This window comes from Eptatretus burgeri, chromosome 14 (genome assembly GCF_056783735.1).
Source record: "Eptatretus burgeri isolate ZD-2024b chromosome 14, Ebu_testis_v1, whole genome shotgun sequence".
In the NCBI taxonomy this organism is placed as follows: domain Eukaryota; kingdom Metazoa; phylum Chordata; class Myxini; order Myxiniformes; family Myxinidae; genus Eptatretus; species Eptatretus burgeri.
In genome coordinates this window covers 65,343,990-65,359,733 of record NC_140974.1, presented here as the reverse complement: position 1 = coordinate 65,359,733, position 15,744 = coordinate 65,343,990, and the positions used below count along the sequence as shown (strand labels likewise).

The 15,744-nt window shown below is 47.1% G+C and overlaps 1 protein-coding gene across 2 annotated transcripts in view; it reads right to left on the bottom strand.

Moving 5' to 3' along the window:
- Positions 1-10,616, bottom strand: part of LOC147013448 (ATP-sensitive inward rectifier potassium channel 11-like) — a 64,235-nt gene extending 53,619 nt beyond the window's left edge. Inside the window, exons 1-4 of one of the 2 annotated variants that reach the window (XM_085855292.1) lie at positions 10,264-10,616; positions 8,872-9,035; positions 5,746-5,989; positions 3,501-3,609 (exon numbers count right to left, since the gene is read on the bottom strand). In XM_085855292.1, coding sequence (XP_085711418.1) covers positions 3,501-3,609; positions 5,746-5,989; positions 8,872-9,035 — 517 coding nt within the window. In that variant the 5' untranslated portion in view covers positions 10,264-10,616. Of the gene's footprint in view, positions 1-3,500; positions 3,610-5,745; positions 5,990-8,871; positions 9,039-10,263 lie in introns of both variants that reach the window. The other variant, XM_085855291.1, reaches the window with a different exon arrangement.
- Positions 10,617-15,744: the final 5,128 nt, after the last annotated feature.

Sequence of the window (15,744 nt, the reverse complement as noted above, 5' to 3'; positions counted from 1 at the left end):
CTTCACAACAACAGCCACGACCCTTGCCGTCACATCTCGCTCTCGCAACCATCGCATCACCGCCATTCCCGCGCCGCTTGTGGGCGCCGATCCTGGACTCGTGCAGGGCGCGCACCGAGCAGCGGGTGCAAAAACACCAGCCTTTCCGAAGCAATCGGATCAAAAACGACTCACGCCCACTTCTGTTCCGTCCTATCAGCGAGCATGGGGCGATTTGGCCCCGCCTCCAGGTGCGTCGGAGTATAATCGCTATATGCAGATTCATGGATCAAAAAGCATTCACGCCCACTTTTCCTCTGTCCAATGGGGAGCCAGCCAGAGGTAAAGGGTCGAAGGTGAAGGAGCGAGGCCCCGGGGGCTATAAAGGGCCGCGTTCGCTCGCCGGGAGTGGAGTTGGGAAGAGTCGCGGTAGAGTTGGGAAGAGTCAGTCAAGAGAAGAGTCGGAGAAAGCAGTTGGACGGAGCTGCGGAGCTGTGGAGCTGTGGAGCTGTGGAGCTGTGGAGCTGTGGAGAGTGGGAGAGTTGGAGAGGTGCCGGCGGCGAAGGCAGTCGAGAGGGCGCTCGTGTCAGAGTCGGGGAGCTGCGGAGAGGGGAGGCCGGTAACGCGACCGAGGTCGCGGTGGAGACGCTCGTCGCGGGACCCAAGCCAACGAGATATCCTCCTTCCCCCGAGCATCAACAACCCCCTCCTGTTTCCCCCCGCGCTGAGATAGTGCGAGAAGGGGGCCCCGTTCCCACCCCATACCAGGCAGTGCCAGCGAGGCCCGCGGAGTCGGGGCGCCACCGCCATTTTGCGGCTCATCACCAGACGGGTAGGCTCGACGCGGTCTCGGCCCCAGGCCGTCTGCCCCCATCATCGTTGAGGGTGGTCCCTTTTTCTTTTGCTTTGAGTATATGTGTTGTCGGCGCCGTCTGTGAAGTAAAACTGTATAAGTGTTGCCGTGTGCCCGGTAGTCGGTAGTAGATCTGCATTGTGTTTCTTCTTTTACATTTGCTTTTTGTGCATTATTGTTGTGTTTCTTCCACTTTTACATTTGCTTTTGGTGTATAATTGTATATGTGTGCTATCCGTGTGCCATCGCGAAATAAATGTGCTTTATGTTGAACTGTTTCTCCCATTTCGCTTCGTCTTTTCTTTAATTGAATCTCCATCTTACTTCACGTAAAGGGTTGGTCATGGGCTAAATACGCCCAATAATTAATCGAACCATCGAGGCCGACGATAACACCGCTCGGTTATCCCGATAGTACGGAACGGGTCGCTTAAAGTCGCCCGTGTCCGAAGTCGACCTGCGGCGAGGTGCGATCGCCCGGTCTACCCTCCGTGTGGGTACTTAGGTAGGTCGAATTTGGCGAGCAACCCTATCCCACACGGGGGGCCGATTGGCATGATCGTGGTGAGGCCGAAAGGTCCACCCGTGACTAGTTCCCGGCGTTAGTCCGAGAGGGTCACGACGGGATTGTCCGTCCGGTGGGCGACGTGCCGCGATTCGAGTTACGTGGCCGTTCGCACGCCGGCGGGCGCGAATCCGCAACAATATGATCAGATGAACCAATCGGAGCAGAGGAAGAGCACGAGACGTATGTGGGAAAGTTTGTCATCACCAAGTCCAGAAGGGAGAATTTGCCACTGGGAGAAATCCTGGTTGGAAAGTTCACAAATTGAGTCAGTCTCATGGAGTCACAGAAGTCCTTTCCTGAAGTGCTATGACTGGTGAGAGGTACCAACACTCAGCAAAGTTGCATGGTGACAATTGAAATCGACACATATAAGGAAGAGAGAGTTGGGATGACTGGTTAAAAGTTTATCCATGTTGTCTGAGAGAGAGATGGAGATGGAGATGGAGTCGTCACTGTTTGGAGGATGGTACAGCATGCAGACAAACAAGATTGGAAGTCACAGCCAGAGGTACTCCTGTGGGTTCGAAGGTGTAGGGTCAGTACAAGGGCAGTTGGAAATTGAGTTATTGATGGAACTCCACTGCCGTCACGTGGTTCAGGCCTATCAAACCAGAGGAGACAATAACTGGGGAGAGACACACGAAGGAGTTGGCGATGTATTGTGGGAGGAAGGAGTTGTAAAACAGATGGTGTCTGGTTTGTCGGCAGTGGCCTGGACTGAGAGATCTGTCAAGTAAGAGTGGAGACCTTGGATGTTTGAGGTCCACGCAGGTAGAGATGGGGGGAGGGGTTGAGGGGGATGAGGCATTGGATGGAGGTGGGGGAGAGACGTTGGATGCAGGATGGTGGGGCGGAGTCTTGGTGGGGAGGGGAGTGGGATGAGGGGGAATGTTTTTGAGTGTGTAGGATGTGGGAAAAGGTATGAGTGTGTGGTGTGTGACATAAGATTTGAGTGTGGAAGGTCCAGGAAAAGGTTTGTGTGTGTGAGCGGTGCAGGGGAAAGATTGTGTGGGTGAAGATTTTAGAGGGTGAGGTGAGGAAAGATGCAGAAAAGGGAGAGGGGGGGCATGAAGCTTTGAGGGCATGGGGTGGGGGTAGATGCTTTTCCTGATTCCATATTCCCAACTTTGACAGACTGAGATAAAGATCATGGGATGGGAGATTTGAATGGTTGTTAAATGCACGGAGAAATGCTGTGCTGTTTGAGTGGGGGATAAGGGGTTGAGGGGGGGGGAGGTAGGGGTGATGTTTGTGGATGAGGTGCAGAGCAGAAAAAAACCTCAGAAAAATAATCCTTTTGATGAAGAAGAGACATATATCATGATGGAGAAGAAGCACACATGTAGCATTTATTAAAGAGATACAAGGGTATAAATGCATTCTGAAAATGATTTTTTTTTTCCTTGTTAGTTGTTATCTTCTCCGACTTGAGGAATTTGGGAAACTGCTTTTCTCTCAGTCCATTCAATCACACTTCCCTCCAGAGCTTCGAGTTGGCAGCGCACCACTAACCCACCCCCCCCCCCAAGTTATCCATCATCCCATGATATTTCTTCCATATCCTCATTAACCCTCCCCTACCTCTCTCTCCATATTTCAGATGACTAAGTTTCCTGTCTTCTTCTCTCTCTTACTCTTACTCTCTCTCTCTCTCTCTCTCTCTCTCTCTCTCTCTCTCTCTCTCTCTCTCTCTCTCTCTCTCTCTCTCTCTCTCTCTCTCTCTCTCTCTCTCTCTCTCTCTCTCTCTCTCTCTCTCTCTCTCTCTCTCTCTCTCTCTCTCTCTCTCTCTCTCTCTCTCTCTCTCTCTCTCTCTCTCTTCTCCTGTGTGCCAATTCACTTGTTGTGTCTACGTCTTGTCCCACTGCACTACCATCAATGAATTGTCCTCCACCATCCGTCACCTCATTCTTGTACACAAAGCCCAGACTTTTTATTCAATAAATAAATAATAATATCAACCATGTAAGGGTTTAAACCTATGGTGGTCTTTGTGATCACACAGTCCATCATGTGAACCATCGAGGTCGATTATAATCTTTGCAATGATACTAGGTGAGATTGTAATCGTGCTGGAATAATGTGAAGGGATGGAAGAGTTACCAAGCATCACTGCATTCGTTAGAAGTCCCACAATGGTCTGAGCCAGGAGAAGCACGATCGCCTCCGGGCAGGCTTCGGTCAACATTCGACCTCCAAAACCTATGGTGACCTGGAAGGTGTGGGAGAAGGTGACCAGTCAATGGATTAATCTTTGATATTTTATCATAGTTTAGAAGTATGAATGATATCTAGTATAGATGTAAATAGGTGGTTGAGTTTTCGAGTTGGCTGAGGACTTGACTGGAGTAAAGTTTTGAAAGTAGACCAATTATTTGGAAATAGTGAACAGTCATCTACTGCTAGACAACCATCCAAAAGAGCAGTGAACGGTCATCATATGGAGCCCTATAATGACAAGTCGTCTTCTTTTGTGTGGCTGCGGGTCGCGTCATTTGCTGGGGGCTCAGCTGTGCTGCTGGTGCAGTGCCCCCTACATGTTAGAGCAGGAATTTGTGATTTGTTCAGCGAAAGCTCGCCTACTCTTCGCGAAGGACACTGTGGCTTCTTGGAACACTATAATCTCTATATATGATAAGCTAATGCTGTCTGTCTGTACCACACTGAAACATGGAAACAATCCTCGGAGAGAAAAAAAAATGAAGTAAAAGTCTGTCTTTCTGTCTTCAAATTGATCCAAAACTATGGAAGAATTATAAATTTTCCAATCAGACACAAAATTGAACACAGGCAGTGTATACGCAACAAACCACTGCTTCAATCGCTACTGGAAATGTTGTTTTTTGGGGATTTTCTTTTCTGTTATCCATCCATCCATCCATTGGGACCATACTCTGTGCAGAGTGATGGTGCTGCCAAAGCAGTCTCCCTGGAAATTAGGCACAATCCTGGACGGGTCACCACTCCGACACAGGATACCAGCATACTGGCACTCATTTTGCTGACATCAGAAGGATGACAGGTAGAGTCAACCCCACCTGGTATTAATTCAACAGCCAATGGGGATTTGAACTCAGGATCCTGGGATGCACAAGCCCACTCGAAGGATCCCAATCAAAAAAAAAACTAATGAACAAGGCATCTGGTTATAATGGATCAAGATACCTCGATTCCAACATTGAAGAGGAATTGTTCAGAAATGAAGGAATGGTTGTAATTGGTGTCAAGAAAGAAATTAATTGGAAAAACAACTCCCATCCCTGTAAAAGGGGAGATATAACAAGATTGAGCATTTGACAATGCACATCCTCGGTCGGATATATAGATTATAGGAGACTTGAGAATGAATGATCTATATTGAAGTACATCTGCAAATTCATTCACTGATGGGCCGATTACAATAGACTCTCCTGTCCTTCTGGGAATGGCCAGTGGGTGAGGCTTATAAATAAAACCTTGGTGAAAAACTTAATTAACTTCTTGTTTGGATAAATCAGAAGTCATTCTCCTTGTTTGGTATTGCATATATCATCATCATCATCATCATCATCATCATCATCATCATCATCATACCCATCTATTTTAGTTGACTGCAGGACAGTAGAATTTCTTACTTTCCTTAACTCATGGTGAGGGTCTTTTGGCATACTCACCTTCATTTGTCAAGTCAGGGTTGTCAAGAGAGTCAGGGCAGGAATTTATCATTTGTTCAGGGTGGAGGTGATAAATCGTCTATACTCTTTGCCAAAGGCAAAGTAGGATCTTTAGCATCCACCAATTAATGCTAGCACACGTGACATCCGGCTTAACGTCCATTCGAGAGGACGGCATACCTTAATTGTGATGCAGCATCCTGCTTGACAAGTACCAATCCGACAGTTTATAGTCGGGTCGGGAATCGAACCCAGACGAGCCAGCTCACAGGCAAGTGCGCCGCCTTGTTAGACTGTTCAATATATGACTTAAGACAAATTTTAAAAGTAATGTTTTTCAAAATGTGTTGGTGGATAATGGTGACCACATTGTGGAGGGAAAGGGGGTGGAGGATTGGACAAAACTACTACACTGTCAGTTATGTGTGGAATATGCAAACCGTCTCTTGGGACACATTATTTTGGCCTACTCGAGCTTTTACTTACTCTCTAACTCCCTCCCTGTCTCTCCCAAACGACATTTTAACATCCACTCGATATGTTTACAATTCAAAGTCATTTTCATCATCATCAAGAGGAAGGTGCTTTGTAGAGCCCCCAATCTTACAATTACTCTAGCAGCCTAGGCCTCATGGTTTCTCAAACCACCACTGACTCAGGAGGGATTTGCGAACCTTCTAATCCTGGTTCCTCACCTGAACCTCGATTGAGAAGAGGAAGGCGGCAGTGAAAGACCGCACACCCGTTATGCAAGGCTCGTGCAAATCTGTAGATGGAGAACCCGGCCAAGGCATGGTGGCCATGTCGCCGTGTGCAAAGGCAATGATCCACCAGGCGAGAGAAAAAACCAGCCAAGTGCCTAAAAAGGCCATGTTGAACACCAGCAGTGAATAAGACCAGCGGAGGTCAACTACGGTCGTGAAAATGTCGAGGAGGAATCTTGGCATTCCATCGGTGGGAAAGAGTGGGTGAGGGATGAAAGAGAAAAAGAAAGGGATATTTAAACTTGGATTTCAAGTTATTATATTATCACAATTTTTTTTATTATTCTCTACAAGCTTGAGGAGCATCATGGAGGAGCGAAGTGAGTGAGGGCACCGACTGACAGTAGGACAGCTGGACAACAGCTGGACACAAGAAGCAAGGGAGTGAACAAACAGGACAGAAGGAGAGATAGGAGAGAAGGAAACACAGTTACCTACAACTAACAGGGTTTGGTTAGGAAGGGCTAATGGAGGTTAAAAAGATTGCAGGTAGGGATGGGGGATGACACGTGATGGCAGTGTGCCACCTGTTTGAAGCCCTGCAGGGAAGAGTGAAATTAGACAGTTTCAGGCAGGTGGTTCCATATACCGGTGAAGCGTACAACATAAGGAGTTGAGGTTTGCAGTCATCCTGGATTTTCAAACGTATCGTTCATCATAACAATCAGGTAATGCCTCCTCAAGTTGGTTGTTAATATATTAGGCGGAGATCTCTCTTAGGATTCTACATTTGGTTTGGTTGAGGATTTCCGTTCCATTGATTGATAATACAATCTGACATCACTGATGCCATTTTGGGTTGTGCAAATCAAGTGTTTGCTCAAAGTGCCCCCAAGCAATATGGAGTCGAACATTATAATCCATTAGGGCTGACATTTTGGCATCGTCAAAAGTTTGTATTCTCATGCGTTTTAGCCTTCGGGACAGGATGCGCTTTATTAATTTATTTATTTTTTGGATGAACATACCTTTGAGCCTCCAAGGGTAGAGGTGCATGTGTTTTGATTCGATAAGCTTCCCCGATAGCACACAAAAGCCAGGCCGATACTGCCGACCAAATGCAAACCCGATACCGGCGGCTACCTGGGTTTACATGATTTTTGGCCTTAAAGTACTTGTGTGTTCACCTTTGTCATAGTTTTTGGGGAGTTTTTTCTTACTTTTTCATCTTTCTTACTTTGGGGAGTTTTTTCTTATCCTCCTTTACAATAAAGGACCACATGTGACATGTCCAAGGCTGAAGCTTCAAAATGCTGTTTTGAGTAATTCCTTTTCAGGGTCATTACCCACCCCCCCCCTCCCCATAGGGCATACTGGTGGGATGGGAGGGGGGTGTAAGCAATTAGTTCACTCTCTCTGTGTGGCTGATCAAGGAACTATTTTTTTTTTTATTTCAATGGAATTTCATATTTTGAACACTAGAACATGAACTTGCAGCTTAGCAGTACTTCGGCTCTGAATTTGGCAGATTATATGGGGTCTCGTTCTGAGTGGGCATGCGCACAGCACGGTGAAGCAATTGTTTCACTCTGTCTGTCAGTATCCATCCATCCATTGGGACCATACTCTGTGCAGAGCGTTGGGGCTGCTTAAGCAGTCTCCTTGGCTATCGGGCACAATCCTGGACGGGTCACCACTCCGACTCCTTGGCTATCGGGCACAATCCTGGATGGGTCGCCACTCCGACACAGTATACCAGCATGCTGGCACTCATTTTGCCAACCTCGGAAGGATGACAGGTCGAGTTAACCCCACCTGGTATTAATTCAACAGCTGAGTGGGGTTTGAACTCAGGACCCTCGGATCCCAAGCCCGCCACCCTAACCATGAAGCCAACACCAGGCATTCTGTCAGTATTACAGTCAAAAAATATCAAATCAAATCATTCCAAACCGGAAACTTACTTTTTATAGGGAAGTCATAAAGGACACAAACAACAGGCACGAAAAATTGAACGTGTTAAATAAGGTGGTGTAACACAAATGTATCAACGGCAGTAAACTTCTGACTCAATGGTTTGTTTGTTTGTTTTTATACAGCCTTTAAAACTTTTATTTTATTCCAATTGAATTATATATTTGAACGCTGTGGAACACAAAACGCCTTGTTGGCACTTCCAAAAACTTCCAGTTGAGCAGTACTTTGGCAAAATTGTACGCCGTCTCGACCAATCAAATTTGCTGCCCCGCTCTTAGGCTGGGGATATATCTAGATTCAGACAAAATGGGGGCACGTAGCATTGCAACACTGAGCTAACTTCGTCCAAAAGGTCTGCTTTGTTCCGTTTAGTGCGTCTTTTTCTCAAAGACCATTCCAAAATCGTCATTCTCCGAGAGTTGTTGACAGAAGGTTCAGCTCTGGCCTGTTCCGTTTGGGCCAGGATCGGCTTCGTTTCGTTACCATCGCGCCTGCTTTTCAAAGTTCATGAGCAAAGCTAATATATGTAGATCGTGCTCGGAAATGTAAAGCAAGAGTTGAAGAGACCCTTTCCATGTCCTTTTTTAATTTTTTCAAGATTGCATGGGGTAAGGTGTTCTATGAACTCTCTAGTTATTATTGTGAATGTTTCAGAAAGATCTCTTTCCATCAACAACACGTCCCTACCCATGACATTGTCGACCTTCATTAACAGTACCTAACCCAACCTTATAACTTACAGGTTATTGTCTTTCCTCCCCTCCTCTATTTCCTGTTCATTCATTCCTTGCTTGCTGCGTCCAACTGTGGTCCCACCTGTGTCGGTACACTGGTGTTTTACACTACGTCCCTTCGCTCTAACATGAGCCTCTATTTTGTACACAAAAGGAAAATCCACTGAACAGGAAAGAAACTCGACACATATGAAAAAATTGTCTTCATCTTTATATCGCTGACATCAAAAACAGTTGTGTTCCATTTTGTTATTCTTCTCCATATGATGAACTGACGTAGTTAGCGAAGCCCAGTTGGTCTTTGTGCATGACGGTTAAAGGTCACCCCTCTGCTAATGAGCCAGTATTGTGATCATACCGATATGTCAGACGTGATCGATGGTGCTCGAGCAGATCAAACGCTTACCTTCCTTGTTCTCGTATGTTTTTGTGAGCAACGGCACACACGCCGCTCTTAGCAACGAGGCGGGCATGGCGTTGGCGCACGCTGGGTCGACGGACGCGAGAGAAGTCTTCAGCAAGACGGGCGAGGACATACTCATCAGGGACAACACTCTCCCTCGCAAACATCTTCTAAAAAAACCAAAAAAATCACGTGGGTATAACAGATCAGGCCACCAAACTATTGTGATGGTCCACATTATTTAAGGTATAATTGGGTGTTTATGAACATTTCCTGGGGAGGGCATTGGAAAGCGATGTTAGTAAAGTTAAAATCATTGCTGTTTGACCAATAAACAGTCATGTCTGGCAGGGAACCGTACAAGTCGATAAATAATATCCACTTGTACGGTTCCCTGCCAGACAGAATAAGGTGAACACCCTTGATTGTAAGCAAACTACATTTTACCAATCTGTGATGCAAACACAATCAAATTGACTCCGAATGATGGCATCTGGTCACACGTCCTTTGGAATAATCCATTGCTTGGACCTTTGAAGGCATCGAATCCATGATATCATGTTGGACTGATCCAGACTTGGCCAAATGTGGAGTAGATTTTGTTGCAGTTCTTAGGTATTTCTGCAACTCTGAAATGTGTCCAGTGGTGTCCAAGTCAGGACTCTGTCGTTCGCAGGAAAGAAGCTGCAGTCCATTACATCTCTTCCAGACAGGCGGTTATGGATATATCAACCAGATGCGGCCAGTATTGTGATGATTAGCGACGTCCACTCTGAATCTGAGAGGTTGGCGGTTTGAACTCTGACCGAAACACTCTTCCTCTACGAGAAACACTCTTATCACTACACGAGCAAAGCATTTTGAAGTATGGAACACACTTACTGCAGGAAAATGGTTCCACATTTCCGTTCATCCATAACCATATCTCCCTGGAAGAGACGGAATGAGCTTCAACTGTTTCCCTGGGCAACATGGAGCCCAGACATGAAAGCCATCGAACACGTCTGGGGACATGAAAGGGAAGCTACGGTAAAGCTGACCTCGGACTAGTAACACGCAAGAGCTGCAACAAGATGTACTCCCTATTTGGCAACATCTGGATGAGCCCGTCATGCAGAATATCCTTGATTCGATACCTTCACAGGTGCAACCAACATATCTATTCCATTTGATTGTGGTCATATCACAGATGGCGAAAATGAAGATGTTTTACAATCAGGGTTGTTCTTGTTATCCGTGCAGGGTAGTGCACATACCCAAATGCTGGCTACGGTGTAACCATACACCATAAAGGTGTAACCAAACACACACATTCACATTTCTTGGTTTGGTTAGTTTAGAAAAACATTTTTATACACTTGGAAAAATAAAACACAAATTGATAAAAGCACTCACCAATTATTATTATTATTTAAAGTGATGGAGTTTTAATCTCAGGCTCCCTTTCGATCCTTCTTCGTGCAGGGGGGAATTAGTTTCCCTTTCGTCTTCGAATCCTGGGCACAAAGTTCAAATCCTCGCAATATTAATCTCGCACCGCGTCTTCATTCCTTTCTTTCTCCAGTTCCACTTTCAACTCTTTCCACCGTCTTGCATCACACTCCCTCCACTCATCCTTTCATGAGATGCACTTGGACTCCATGGTAATGTCCAGCTGTGGATAAATCTCTGCCGAGCTCTCTCTCTCCCTCTCCCTCTCCCTCTCCCTCTCCCTCTCCCTCTCCCTCTCCCTCTCTCTCTCTCTCTCTCTCTCTCTCTCTCTCTCTCTCTCTCTCTCTCTCTCTCTCTCTCTCTCTCTCTCTCCCTCTCCCTCTCCCTCTCTCTCTCTCTCTCTCTCTCTCTCTCTCTCTCTCTCTCTCTCTCTCTCCCTCTCCCTCTCTCTCTCTCTCTCTCTCTCTGTCTACCCCCGTTGTCCCTCCCACACTCACACACTCACACATCCCCCTTGCATTTCTCCATCCTCACCCTCCCCATCTCTGGCTTTTTTGGTGTATACTTATCTTTCCTCGTACTGGAATTTTTGGTGCAGGATCTGTCAGTCTTTAAAGCTGCTGGCTGGTCTCATGTCGCATCGCCAGGCGAAAATGATTTGAAAATTTGTGCTTATTGTGTAGTGCCAGCACGAGGGACTCCAAATTGACTGGACGAGTACACCTTGCCAACTGAGTATGTACCTTGTCGTTCTGTTGTAGAAATTGTGCAGCACCCTCACAATCCACCAGTGATAGGTGTGATCAATAAATATCATAAGGTACAATTAAGGCACAGGTTCTGATGATGTGGCCCATCATGCCTATGCCAGACATATCTGATTGCTCAACCCCATCCATCCATCCATCCGGGCCAGACTCTGTGCAGAGCATTGGTGCTGCCTAAGCAATCTCCTTGAACACAATCCTGGACGGGTCGCCACTCCGACACAGGATACCAGCAAACTGGCACTCATTTTGCTGACCTCAGAAGGATGACAGGCAGAGTCAACCCCACCTGGTATTAATTGAACAGCCAAGTGTGATTTGAACTCAGGATCCTAGGATCCCAAGCCCTCCACCTGAACCATTAAGCCAACACCAGGCATAACCTCAATGCAGGTATTGATAATTACAAATGTAAACCCAAGCAGGGAATAATTGGCCAAGGTACTGGCACACAGTGGCCTGCATTCGGATTTTTAATGTGCACATCCTAAATGCAGACAGTGAGTGTGTGAGAGAGATATTGTCGAACATCAGGTTTCCTATATGGCTCTCATCATCCCAAAGAAGCCATAACATTCAACAGCATCATCACCTTGGAGCCTTTAAGGTAAGCCGTCATTAAAGGCTTCCAGAAAAGAAGCCCTTTCATCCATATCCCAGATGTTATTATAGAGACCATTTGATGTTGCTCTTTTGATGCTTTGAAGCATTTGTGCAGAGGTCCAGTGTCTGTGTCTGTTGATCGTTTTGTTGCTCATACAGCAATACATGCCACTCATGGATCAATATTTATAAATACCGCAGGATGTCGTGGAATCGTAGCCAAAGACGTGCGTTGAACCAGTCATTCCGGCCAAAGCCAAAGTTAGAGCTGTTTTGCAGGAATTTGACATCCTGTCTTTGTTGTCGTTGGTGACACATTCGTGCACTTGTTTTTCTGTGTATTGACACCTCGTCTGCATGCCTGTCGTCAGGTTTTCGGGATGCCTGTCATTTGTCCTGAAAAAGAAGAAGTAATCTTGTTGTATTACCGCAATGGCTCCTCGTATCATTAACCAAGAACAGAGAAGTAAATACTCACTTTGACCACTTTAACATAGGTTCTGTTAACAGGGGGGAATAGGATCCAACTGGAAGAAGGTCCTAACGCTTTGCAGCAGGTAGTGGCATTAAAGAGTCTTCCATCCCTTTACTTGGGATGATGTTAAGCTACCATTTTGCTTGTCGATGTTAATGGTCCTATGTTTCCTTTATGAGAAAGGAGGCAATCGAGTGCCGGAAACCCTGGCCAAGTTATTTCCCTAATCTATAAGGGAAGTTCATTGGTGGCATTGCTGCGTTCTATCATGAACCCAGTCTGAACGACCAAGCTCAACGAACACGTCTTGTAAGAATAACTGAGTCGCAATTGTAATTTCAAAACTCTTGTCGCACCTGTGGAACCAACTTCCTCAGTCTGTTCAAGACAATTTTTTCCCTTCAGGGATTCAATATGGCTGTTCACTACCATCTGAGGTGACCCCGCCCTTCCAAACTCATGATATTGGGTGCCCTCATCAACCGTCCCCAAGCACCACAACACCATTCGTTTCCAGGTCGTTGTGTTTTTCTCTCCTCTCCATTGCCCTCTGTCTACAATGTTGAGGCTCGTATGAGAGCTAATACAGAACGTACAACAAGGGGAGCAGGAGACAAGAGGGATGGGAGAGAGAAGGACAAATTCGTGGGGAACATAGACATCAGGAGATCTGCGGAAGGGAGAGGGATGGGGTGGGGGACACGGGGTAAACAAGATGGACACTACAGGGAATTTCAAGTCCTTACCCCAGTGAAGGGTAAGGACACCCAGTGTCCTTACCCTTCCCTCAATCTCATTTTTCCCCATGCCCATTCTTCCTCCATATGTCCCTCTACGTCGCTGTTGGAGTGTCCTCCCCCCCCCCCACGTTATATTATGTTCTGATCACTTCCACCACCAAATGTGGAAGGAGGTTGTGTTTTCACTGCTGCCTGTTTGCTTGTCTGCGAGAAGGATATCTGGGTGTGTGACAAGAACAAATTAATTAGATTTTGGTAAAGATCAGAATCTGAAAACAAGACTTTAAATTTTTTTAAAAAACGGATTCTTCACCATCGTGAGATGGGGCCAAAAACAATATATAGCATGATATTTCAATCGTTGTGGACGGGTTATGACAAAACTAGGGGGATGAGTTGGGTAGGTGACAACAACAAGCGGATTAGATTTCGGTTCAGATCAGGATTGAGGTCTCGTCTATCAGTGGGATACAAAATGTAAACTGTTCAGCCCGACGGAGGTATGTGATCGACCGAGTGCAATTCCAGTTCTATTACATTCGCATCTATGTTTTAGCTCTTCCGCGAGCCTCAACTTTGGATATAAACACATTACACTGGTTTAGTGCAGTTGTATGGCTGGCCAGACAGCCAAGAGGGATGCACACTCACCTCTGACCTGTTAAACCTGGGTTTGAATCGAGACTCAGTCATAAACTGTCATCTTGGTGTTTTACAGGCAGCCTCTTCCAGGCCCTGCGACCATCTTCCAGTCAGTTGGGATGATGCTTGTATTCGAGGCAGAACACAGAACTGCAAGCAATGACGTGGGTACATCATTTCCACCAGCCTTCAGAAGTTCAGCATGGATGCCACAGATCCCTGGAGCTTTACCCCATTTCAAGCGGCTCACCGCAGCCTGTGTTTCCACAAGCGAAGGTGGACCACAGTTGATTGGAAGGTCAGCAATAGGGATAGTAACACTCCTGACATCCAACTCAACAGCTGGTGGATCAGCCACGGTGAATGGTCAGGATCAGCCTGACTCCTCTGTCAAGATCCCACCACCCTCTGCTCTAACTGCAGCACACTGAGGGACAGGCTTGGAGGAACGCAATGCGTGAATTCCTCTGTAAGCAGGACGAGAATCACCTGAACATAGGTGATGCTCTACCCCCTCACAGATTCCTCGCACATTGGCCCGCTTGTCCACCCTCAGTGCACGTACAGATTTTTGCCTCAACTCCCTGAACAGCTCAGCTCTGCCATTCACCGTGGCTCTGCGACTCTGGTCAATGGTATCCAGTGACCCTTGAGAGGAAAATGCTTCTTTGCCTGATGGTGATTCCCAAGACATTCACCGGCGACATCAAGGATGGTGGTCTTGAAGGCTCTTCAGATTTCCCCAAAGCACCCAGACCCCCCAAATCCCCATGCAGCCTCTTCATAAACTCCTCAACTACCCTCTCATCCTTGAGCTTGCCAACATCCAGCCGAGGCTGGGATGGTACCATTCTCCTGGATTTAAGCTGCAACAACGGAGTTGCTCCTACAAGCAAGTGGTCGGTATTGAGGAACTGAGCACTCTGGTAGACCCTGCAGTTCTGGATCATCCTTCAGCGACCATCAACAAGCAAATGGTCAATCTCCTTTGCCACACCGCCAGCGTTGGAATCCCAAGTCCAGCGATGAGCCTGTGGGCGCTGAAACCATGAACTAGCCACCCCAAATCTGTGACTTCTTGCAAAGTCAAGGAACTTAGTGCAATTCTGGTTCAAAGCTCCAGACCCATGGGGACCAACACATGCCTCATAACCATCCCCATCAGTTCCAGTTGATGCATTGAAATCTCCCAAGACTAGAAGTGTATCTCGCCTGGAGCACTGATCAACCACGACTGTAGTGCGGCGTAGAATGCGTCCTTCATGGTGAGATCACTCGCCTCAGTTGGAGCACATACAGAGACCAGGGAAACGACACCCAAGGAGTGACGAATCCTTCATCTCATAATACACTCATTGACCGGTGTTACCTCAACTATCATTGGAGTGAGCTTATTGGACACAGCTACAGCAACTCCTTGGGCATGGTAACCATCAGAGCGACCAGACCAATAGTAGGTGTAACCACCCGCCATGATCTCACCGCAATCCGGTCTCCGAACTTCAGAGAGAGCTGCAATACTGATGTCCAAACGCTTGAGCTCAGATGATAACAGAGACAGGTGATCATCCTCTCTTAGGGATAGGACATTCCAGGCAGCTACCCGAAGGGACTGCATCAGGTTAACCCAAGGAGACCGCCGTCTGGTGGACGACACCTCAGTTCCACCCTGACACACACTACCGCAATCTGACCCAGGAAGGTTACCCCATGGTTTTCCTCCTATCATCAAAGAGTCAGGTCAGGTCAGGTATGGGAGCATGTGCCAGAACAGCACGTCGCTGCGTCCACTTTCCGCCGGTACTCCAGGGGCCTCCGTCTGGCCATCCCCCAGGCAGATGCCAGGCCCATCCCCATCTCCTTGAGATGATGGTCAACCTGTTGCAACCATGAGGCACGTGGTCGACCCACTGGCCTCCTCCACTCATGAGACTCCCTCGCTGAGAGAATCTGGTGAGCAGGATCAGAGTCAGGAAAACGAGCCACATGTCCATACAGCCGCAACTGATGCTCACGGACTATGCAGGTAACAAATCTCATCCGAGTCTCTCTCAGCAACCGCTCGTTGGACACAAAATCCGACCAGCGATAGCCAAGGATTCTCCAAAGAGACCTGGTACCAAAGGAATTAAGTCTCCGTCTCAGATCCTTGGTCAGAGTCCAAGTCTCGCACCCATAGAGCAAGACTGGAAGTACCAAGGACCTGAAGACTCGGACT